We start from the raw sequence: 10277 nt of genomic DNA, 5'->3' as shown, positions 1-10277 counted from the left end.
CGCTGCCGCCTGCGCGCCCTGCCGCTCCGGGAGCGCAGGGTGCGGCGTGCGGAGAGCCCTCACGGAGCCTCCGCAGCGCCGCGGGGTGACGGGGAGCCGGGAAGGCTCCGGTCGGGGGGGGACGCTCCGCACCCGCCGCCGCGCCACCCTCACGGGCCGGGCGGGCGGGCGGGAGACGGCCCCGGGGCTTTGCGGAGGAGCGGGCGGGACATGGCGGCGGGCGTGGGGATGCGCGGCCTCGGCAGGGTACGAGTGGAGGGGAAGGGAGTGTGGGGTCTGCGGGACACGGGACCCTGCGGGACATGGGACACGGGATACAGGAACTTGCGGGACACGGGATATGGGATACGGCACGGGGGACCCTGTGGGACGTGCGACCCTGCGGGACCCTGAGCGAGCGAGGAGGCAGCATCCGACAAGTTATTAAATGGAGCTTTTGGCTTCTCCCCCAGCCCGAGCCGGGGCTGATCCGGCACCGGGGCTCCCCGGGCAGGGGTCGGGCAGATCCGGCTCCTCCGAGCCCCCGGAGCTGCGGGCAGACGGCGCTGCCCCGGCTCACCGCGTTCCCTTTGACAGGCTGCGGACGATGCTCTCCCTGCCCTCTGCTTCGTCTGCAGAGACTTTAAAATGATTTTGAGAGAGGTTTTTAAAGCATGTTCTGCCCAGTCACTCGAGAAGTTGAATGCAATCCTTTTGGGCTGAGCACTAGATTTGGCCTCATGTTGCTCATGGCATTTCAGCAGCATCAGAAGTCTCAGGCGCGGTGGTGGATCTGTTGGAGTAGGAGTTGTGTAGCTTTGATTTCGTTAGTCGTGAAGTGGGGGATTCCAAAAATAAGGCTTTGGTGTTTGTGTGTTACCTCCCAGTCAGTGCTGACCGGTTTGTTTCACTTTCAAGCAATCTGGTGCTCTGAAAAGGAAGCGCCAGTCACCACATGGAAACCCACCCGTGAAACGAAAACGTAAATTATCCATAAGCACCTTCAGAAAGGGTGCCACGGAGGCTGACAGGAGGGAGGAGGGAAGCTCATCACAAAAAATTGTTCCTAAGAAGCAGCTGACTGACAAACAAAATGAAAGCCAGAAGAACAAACCTTTCATCAAGACATCCAGCCTGTTTAAAAACAACCCAGACATCCCAGAAATTCACAGGTATTTTAGACAAATGGGAGAGAAAAAAAAAACCCAAACCCTTGCAATGCCTTGAAATTCAGGGTCTTGAATTCTTGCCCTTGCTTGGCAGATGAAGTTTCATTGCTGATTATGTAGAATGGTGTTTTATTTTTAACCCTACAATGTGTTTTGGTTTTGTTTCTCCTAACTCAGAAAAGAAGTGCAGCAGGTGCAAGAAAATGTTTTCACTACAGATTCCTTCAGCCAGCTGGACCTCCACCCACATCTGGTGAGTGGCAGGAGGGCTACCATGCCTCAAAAACATGGGGTTTTGGGTGGGGGGCAGCTCAGAGAGCCTTTACTCATGGTGACCTGGATACTTCACCTGATTTTGTCACTCAGGGTGTTGGTCCATGTCCTGACCTGTCCCCAGACACAGTCCCAGCCCTCTTCACTGTTTGCTGCTGTAGTACCAAAAAAATCACAAAAAGCCAGCAATGGTGTAATTCTGATTAACTAAGAAGTATTTTGAGGAGATGGGAACTTTATGGACCAGTTATGCAGAGAATAAATGTCAGTTTTCTGGGTTTCATTCTGTCTTAGCAGTACAAGAAATAACAAAAGGAACAGTTTGTCAATAAAACCTTTATTTCTCTTTATTATCTCTTTAGATCTCCACAATAAACACTGTCCTAAACATATGCAGCATGACCAGGTAAGCAAATCAATATCAAAACTTTGCAATTTACCCCTAAAAGCCAATCACCTGTGATTATTTCATTATATTTGTGAAGACCACAGTACCACTGTTCTATTTGCTATTGGGTTTGTAGGGACTCCTGCTTTCTAGTTTAGTACTTGAATCATAAACCCATCTGGTTTGAATTTATCACATCTGATGCCTACCCTGCCTTTAATTTATCACATCTGATGCCTACCCAGTGGCTTTGCTTAGAAATCACCTCAGCTGATGTAGCTGCAGAGCAGAGATGAGCATGGGGAATTTGGGGTGAAGAATTTTGAGTCAGTCACTGTGTGTTAAAATCTTGGAATTCCGTCCTGTGTTGCATCTGCATTTCCTGCCCTGCTTTGTTTGTCACCCAGTGTTCAGAAGCAAACAATTCCTGTGCTCCTGCAAGGCAGAGATGCCCTGGTGAGATCTCAGACTGGTTCAGGTCAGTGTTGAACTGTCTCTGTCCTTCCTTAGGGTGTGTTAACTGCATTTATTTAGGTAGATCTTAGTGGGTTACCACCACCCCTCTTTTCTAATTGACCCTTTATTGAATTGCCTGTTAATCATCCATTCTGCAAACTTCCTATTTAATAGAAACTTTTCCAGAGTCTGACTGCAGTTTAAGAGTGGTGGGACAAATGGTACTTTGGTTTGCTGGAGTGTTGTTATTGCCACATGTATTGTTTTAATGGAAATTTTTCTTATTCTCTCCCTTTCAAAAAGGTAAAACTCTTGCCTATGGGATTCCACTTGTGCAGTCTTTGCAAGGAATGGAATCCAAAATACAGGTAGGTCCAACAGCACTAAATAAACTTGCTTTTGAAACTAAGATTAATAAAAATAAAATCCAGCTCCTGTAGTCATTGCTGTCTCTTTTTCATACAAGCAATCCACATTCCCCTTTATTTGTACACGTGACAGATGGGATTTTCCAGTTCTGTTGAGGTGTGGATGGTACAAGATCAATGTTAGCCATTCCCCATTGCTCCATGCTGCAGGACAAATTGGAAATGGTCTAAATTATCAGGTGTGGAGAAGGTAGAGAGCAGAAGAAATGGCCTGGAAGAACTGAAAACAAAGGTTCCTGTTAAGTAATCTTTGGCATGGGGTGGGATTGGGTAATTGCTCCCAGTTTGGATCATACACCAAAAAATGCTGCTGCAGATCTTGTGCATTTTATGGATAGAGATCATCCTGACTGAAGGGTTGAAGCATTTCCAGCCCATCTTGGATTGTCACTGCTACCTTGCTGTGCATCAAGCAGGAGAGCATCCCTGCAGCTCAGGAGCACAGGAGTGAAACAACATTGTGTGTGTGTGTGTGTGTGCAAGGAAATGTTGGCTTTGACTGGGAGCAGCTTTCCCTGCAGGGACAAGAACACAGTGTGGGATTGATATGGGAAAAACTTGGTTTTATAAAAGCTGTGGGGCAGAAATACCCTAAAATATCATGTACAGACTGGCACTGAAGGCCTTCAGTGCTGGCTGAGAGCAGGGAGGTGTGGAAGGGCTGTGCTCAGTGCTGCCTTCTCTCAGAGCCCTGCTCTTGTGTGTTTGCAGCGCAGCGATGGCCCCTACGCGCTCATGCTCGTCCCAACCAGGGAGGTAGGTGGCTTTTCCTTCCTCAGTCTGTCTGAACATTGATTTTTGGGGATGTGGGTGGCTTTTCCTTCCTCAGTCTGTCTGAACACTGATTTTTGGGGAGGTGGGTGGCTTTTCCTTCCTCAGTCTGTCTGAACACTGATTTTTGGGGCGGTGGGTGGCTTTTCCTTCCTCAGTCTGCCTGAACACTGATTTTTGGGGAGGTGGGTGGCTTTTCCTTCCTCAGTCTGTTTGAACATTGATTTTTGGGGAGGTGGGTGGCTTTTCCTTCCTCAGTCTGTCTGAACACTGATTTTTGGGGAGGTGGGTGGCTTTTCCTTCCTCAGTCTGTCTGAACACTGATTTTTGGGGCGGTGGGTGGCTTTTCCTTTCTCAGTCTGTCTGAACACTGATTTTTGGGGATGTGGGTGGCTTTTCCTTCCTCAGTCTGTCTGAACACTGATTTTTGGGGAGGTGGGTGTGGGTCCACCAGAGCTCCTCACATCAGAAAACACTCTCAGATCACTCTCCTTTTGCTCACACCTTGCCCTCACAAAACGTGTTGTCATTTTTGTTCAGTGCCAAGTGGAGTAAGAAAGGAGTTTCTCGGTTCTCCTCCTGCTGTTGGAAATCTTTGTGGAGGCTGCAGAACCTCTCTGGCTTAGTGCAGGGGGAATGAGTAAAACCAATGAATTCAGCTTTGCAAATGTGTAGCTTTATACAAGTATTTCATTTTCAAAGCTATTTATTCAAATCCATAAGTGAATGCTGAAGCTGAGGCCTCCATGAGTTGGTTTCTCCACTGAACTCTTCAATCTAATTTATATTATTTGCAATTGCAAAGGCAGTGTCAGAAAAGATTATCAACCTTTTTTATTTTTGTTTGGTATGTCAAATGATAATAACTTCCATGTGGAGAATTGATTGCAGGTGTCTCATTTGGGTCCAATATTTTATGCAGCCTGCAATACAATATCTGCTCTGTTACCTGAAAGGAGGAGGCTCTGAAGCTATTTAAATTTTTACAGCAACAACTTACTGCCTCTTTAGGATGCCATGTGAATACTAAGCATGGAGGAAACTGTGTGTAAACTCATTTAAAGGGCTGCCATTGAGAGTACTTAGGAAGATAATTTGTGATTACAATTGCTATTACTTTGTAATGGAAGCAATAACCTTCCTTGAGAAAAGAAATGCAGAAATATCCAGTGGCACAATCACTCCATGGGTCAGGTGAGGAACTGTGAGGGCTGCCAGAAGACAATTGACCTATGTGTTTCCTTTTCATGGTGATTTTTCCCCAGAATTTTTATAATTTTCTCTTTTATTCTTCCTCTGGAGCAAAATCTTCAGTGCCTGTAGTTTGTTTTCTCCCCAGGGCATTCACATAAGCCAGCAGAAGTCTCTCTTGTCCTGAGAGCTGGCTTGTGGAGCTGAGCCAATGGAGAGGTTTTTGAGCAGGTCAAAATACAATAAAATAGAGATTGTTCAAGAGAAAAAAATTAATAAGCAGCTTCTAAAAGAAAAACTAAGGATGCATTTAGAATTCTGATATACATAACTAGATTAATTTACAGAATTTTGAGCCATAGAGATTTGTAATCCAGCTTTTTAGTCCAGAGAGCCTTTGTCAGATCTCATTTTCTTTTGTTGATTTCCATAGCTTGCACTCCAAAGTTTTGATACAATCCAGAAACTACTTAAGGTAAGAATTCAATGCTCTGTGTTCTTATTCTTATAAGGAGCCAAACAACTTCAGTTCCTGTGAATTCAGCTGGAGGTTTAAGGAAATCCAGCACCTGGCAAGATGCATGGTCCTTAAAGATAAATGTGTTTAAGTGTGTGATTTCCCTATGGCATGTTTTAAATTATTACATGAGCAATTAAGTGATTAATTATGGCACCCTAGTTGCACATGTGCTGATAAACAAGCACAGTTGATTTTCACAGCCATTTGTTTGTAGAAATACCTTTCATTGTCTCAGGCTGAGTTATGAATGGAAACTCTGGTGGTGACAAGGACCGTTTTACTGAAACTAATACTGGCCAGATGGGTTTCAGATGGGGAGCAGGACTTGGGGAACTGCTTTGCCAGCTGAATGACTGGAGAAATGAGAAGGCTTTTAAAATCATTAAATGATAGTGCTTTCCTTGTAATTGAGGCAGAGTATCTTACCATTGGGCTGGAAGGTGTTTAAATCATTTATTTATCTGATCCATATTTCCACCCCCTCTTCATTTTTCTTTGGAATAATAGGGTACTTCCTCATTATTTATAAGTCTTATAAATTTATAAGTCTTGAAAAGAGACTTATAAGTCTTTTTTTTAGTGCTGGAGCTGTGATCACATCACATGCATGCTGCTGTCATCCCCATCCTCTCTCTTTTTGCCAAGAAACATAATTTTTGTTTAGGCTTTGTCTTGTTATTAAGAAGAATCATTGCTGGTCTTGGTTTTCTTTTCTGTAGCCATTTACCTGGATTGTGCCTGGAGTGCTAATGGGGGGAGAAAAGAGAAAATCAGAAAAAGCCAGGTAGGAAACCAACTTCTTAAATTATATTTTGGGTCCTTCTGCTCTACAGACTCTTTATCTACTACTCTTCTTTGGAGTGTTTTTCTTACTGGGAGGGAGGATGGTGAGCTTGGATCAAGCTGTGATCCCCTGGATCTTACACAGGCACAGTGGCTGGGGCAGCAGGAAACATTCACTTCCCCCAGCTGAATCTATTTCTAAAATGTTGATGAGCCTTCTGAGAAGATGAGCTCTTGTGTCAGTATTTTTTTTTCCCTCTTCTGACAAACACCTGTATTTGCTTACCACCAACTGTATTTGTTATGGGGGAAATTGCTTTCTGGAAAAGAGATTTCCTGGTGTTAAAAAATCCTTTCTTTCCCCTTTTCAAGAATTGAATTGTAAGCTGGTAATCCAAAATGGAATTTTCATTTCTCTCTATATAATCATACACAAAAAGAAGTTTACTCTTGACAGTAAAACAAGTACTCAATTAGAAAAGAAAACCTAGCTGGGGTGTTAGATTTTTTTTTATATTATTAATATTTCTTTCCACTCTGTCCTTAGCACTGAGTGTGCCTCTGAGTATCAGAGTATCAGTGATGATCAAAGATAAATTTTAGCTGGGCAAAACAAATCAGTTTTTGTCAGTGAGAAAGTGCTGTTCCTGATTTTACTGTGGCATTTTTCCCCTCTGTAGTTTCCACTTCCTTACTCTGGGTCCTAGTCCAGCTAACCTTCATAGGGTTGTTTTTTCTTTCTTTGCTTTCTCTTACCTGGGTTTTATTTTTTTGGTTTTAAATCTGCACAGGTTAAGGAAAGGGATAAATATCCTCATCTCCACCCCTGGCCGCCTGGTTGATCACATCAGGTCCACGCAGTGTATTCATTTCCGTCGCACTCAGTGGCTGATCATTGATGAAGCAGACAGGTAAACTCCCAAGTGTTCAGATCTGGAGAATTATTACAATACCCTCTGCATCATAATTCACTAAATATCTTTTTAAATTATGAGAGGGTGTGATTTTAATCCATTCATGCTCAGTGGCCACAGCCAAGCACCAGATGTCTGGGATTAGGACGAAGTACCCACTTTGGACAGATTGGTGGACAATTGTTCATTGCAAAGATGTCATGCAGTATTAAGACTTTCTCCCTCGACAGCACCTTTAACCATCTCTGCTGTTTCTGTAGGATCCTGGACCTGGGCTTTGAGAAGGATGTGGCTGTGATACTCAATGCTTTAAATGCTGAGAGAGAGACACGTCAGAATGTGCTGCTCTCAGCCACCCTCACCGAAGGTGGGTTATGGACAGATGGGGGCTCTTGTAGCTGAATAATGCTGCAGAATACTTGGTTGAGTCTGCCTCTGTTACAGCCCAATCTGAAGCCCTTTGCAGGAGTGGAATTAATTTCCTGTTAATTTCTGTTAATTTCTTTGCCTTACAGCACTTTCTTTGTTACTGGAATTTCTGTCAGTGTGTGTACTTCCATGGTCTCCATGTATGTCTCCCCAGATTCCATAGCAAAGTCACTATGAACCTGAAATTTCATTTGTTTGCTTTACAAATGCAGAATTAAGGCAAAAAGCTAATTGCAAGGGAGCTGTTGTATGCTTTGCTCTGTACCACACAAGCAGTCATCTGCTGAGGCAGGAACTGAGCCAGGGCTCCTGACTCCTGCACTCTTGACAGAGTGAAGATCTGCTGGGATTTTCCCACACACACATTTAAAAGTAGGCCTGCCAAATGCTGTCTGTCCATAAAGACATTCATGTACTGTAAAATAGCACAGTCAGCTGCAGTAGTGCCTTGTCAAGGTTCTGGGGGAGTCCATAGAGCTAAGCCTGGTAAGCCTTAGAAAGGCTGAGGTTTGTGAGGGGGTGCTGTCAGTGTCTGAGGGTGACTCACTGGGTTCTTGCCCTCCACTTCTTTTCACTGGAATTGTGTTAATTGTTTTTTTCTGTGAGTGCATCATCCCAGGCCAGACTGGGCCTCACATGTCTCTCATTTCTGTGGTTTAGGAGTGACACGCCTGGCTGATATCAGCTTGAATGACCCTGTCAGCATTTCCATAGCAGATGAAATCCAGAATGTGCCTAAGCCAACATCACAAACAGATAGGAAGGCCAGCAGTTCATCAAACTGCATGGACCAGGAAAACTTTGCTGTTCCAGAGACACTCCAGCAGTATGTCATGATGGTCCCCAGCAAACTGAGGCTTGTCACCTTAGCAGCTTTTATCCTGCAGAAATGCAAGGTGAGACTCTGTTTGCATTTATATTACTAAGTAGCCTTTTGCCCTTTCCAACTCCTTTATCTGTTCCTCTGTTGAGGATAGCATGGATTAGATCCAGGGCTTTGAAGTGCATCTTGAACCACAAGAGAGCTGAGGTGCTATTGTGTCTTTCATGCTGGCAGAGAGATCCCTGTGCAGCGTGTACTCATTCTGCTGTTGTGAGCTCTCTGTTTGGTGTCAGACTCTGTAATCCTTTCCCACATAATTGTATCTCCAGATATAATTATGAAAGATCCACCTGGATCTTTTCATGATCTGGGAATTGGGAGAGGCCTTTGCAAGTGGTCATGTGAAATTCTCTTGTTGTTGCAGTTTGAAAAGCGTCACAAGATGATCATCTTTTTCTCCAGCTGTGAACAAGTGGAATTCTACCACGAGCTCCTTGCAAAGGTCCTTTCAGGAGGGCCAGAGTCAGAGCAACCTGGACGTTCACCCCTCTCCTCTGTGAGCTTACATTTTCTACGTCTGCATGGCGACATGGAACAGGAAGTAAGGACTCTCAAAATGTCAGGATCTGCAGTTTTATTCCTTTTTCCCATGATTTATTATGTGGCTATATTTGGGGAGGAGGGCAGAAGAGAAGACAGAGGGTCATTTCACCTCTAGGGGCCTCAGTCTTCCATCTGCTAATGAGAATAAGGATATTGTCCCGTTTCTGGGAAGTACTTTGATAGCTGTATCTGAAAAACACACCTGAAGAAGCAAATGTGTTATTTCAGCAGGCAGAGCAGCCATTCTCTATTCCCAGTGGATGCACTAAACCATTTATGTCTCTGTGTTTCTCTCTCATGCAGTCAAGACAGACTTAATGCCAAAGGAAAACCTTATCCAAGCCCCAAAACATTATTACTGTTGTAATAATAAGTTGTCCCCATTAAATGAGGCTGGAGCAGTTTGGCTTTGGTTTTGAAGAGCAGTGTCTTGACAGACTGCTGTTTTCCCTGGGATGGAATAATAGCATTGTAACAGTGATTACCCCAAAATAGTTTTGGACCTATTGGAGAGGTTGGACCTTGCTACAGAGGGCTGAGAGGCCAGGAGGGGAGTGTCAGATGAACTGTCACTGCAGAGTTTCTCTCAATAGCTGAGAGACCTCCCTTGGAAGTTCAGGCCCAGATCCTGCCCTTGGTCTGTGATGGAGAGAGCTGCTGCTCTACTCTGAGCTGCACAGCAGAGATGGTAAATGAATAGAGCTCTTCTGATGAAGCAAGAGGTGAAGAGCCATTGTTTTTCTCACTCATTCTCATCCTGTGGAGACCAGAAACATGTGCTTTGCTGTCCCTGCAGTCTGGCCTTTCCTCAACCTGCCTGCCTGAGCAAGTGAGCAGGCCTGGTCTGGCCCAACTCTACCCTGACCAGCTGTTAAGCCAACAGAACACCACTAAGTAGCTGGCACCAGGGGAAGGGTTTTGCCTTTTTAGTACCCAGTGTGTAATTAGTGCTTGATGTCTTCAAATTAAGAGCATTAATGGAGCTAAATTGTGGATCCCATATGGTACTGCTGAGCACGGCTGCTGTCATTGTCAACAAGATACAGCGTGCTCTCTTCTTTAATTTTTGTCAGCAGAGGGTTCAGTGTGTCAGCAAGGCCCAAGTTTCCCTTCTTTTCTAGAACAGCACCTCTAGCTGGGAGTCAAGTGTGTAAGGTTTCTTCTCTATCATCAATGTAACACTTAGTTCCTAGCCAGAACTCCAGGGAAAGGCTTGAAATGTGGAAATAAGGATATTTTGGAAGGCAAGCAGGAAAGGGAGTGTAGGTGCAGAGGTGGTATTGGCAAGTGAAGACCAAGTTCTGCTGAGAACTTTGGTTATTGGTGCTCAGAGATAGCAAATATCATTGTGATGTAATGTGAGTTGTAGAGTCAGTTTTTGGGCTTTCATAAAGAAAAAACCACACCCCAAAGCTGTTAGTTAAAATAACTGGAATGTGCTTGGGAAGGTTAGGGGACCGACCAGGCAGGAGGCTTTTGAGGGGAGCTGAGGGGCTGTACTGGGTTCCTGCAGATCCCTTCAATGGCTCAGAGACTGCTGGGGGGTAATT

The 10277-nt window shown here is 44.8% G+C and overlaps 1 protein-coding gene across 1 annotated transcript in view; it reads left to right on the top strand.

Moving 5' to 3' along the window:
- The first annotated feature begins 122 nt into the window (after positions 1-122).
- The window catches only part of DDX31 (DEAD-box helicase 31), a 45703-nt gene continuing 35548 nt past the window's right edge, over positions 123-10277 (top strand). The window contains exons 1-13 of the mRNA XM_054646328.2: positions 123-246; positions 898-1151; positions 1326-1401; positions 1784-1827; positions 2217-2287; positions 2569-2633; positions 3405-3449; positions 5089-5130; positions 5895-5959; positions 6750-6869; positions 7133-7239; positions 7962-8197; positions 8549-8725. Of these exons, the coding sequence (XP_054502303.2) occupies positions 211-246; positions 898-1151; positions 1326-1401; positions 1784-1827; positions 2217-2287; positions 2569-2633; positions 3405-3449; positions 5089-5130; positions 5895-5959; positions 6750-6869; positions 7133-7239; positions 7962-8197; positions 8549-8725 (1338 nt within the window). The 5' untranslated portion in view covers positions 123-210. The remainder of the gene's footprint in view (positions 247-897; positions 1152-1325; positions 1402-1783; positions 1828-2216; positions 2288-2568; positions 2634-3404; positions 3450-5088; positions 5131-5894; positions 5960-6749; positions 6870-7132; positions 7240-7961; positions 8198-8548; positions 8726-10277) is intronic.

This window comes from Agelaius phoeniceus, chromosome 21 (genome assembly GCF_051311805.1).
Source record: "Agelaius phoeniceus isolate bAgePho1 chromosome 21, bAgePho1.hap1, whole genome shotgun sequence".
Lineage (NCBI taxonomy): Eukaryota > Metazoa > Chordata > Aves > Passeriformes > Icteridae > Agelaius > Agelaius phoeniceus.
Note: the sequence above shows the minus strand (reverse complement) of the source record. Positions and strands in the feature narration are given on the sequence as shown.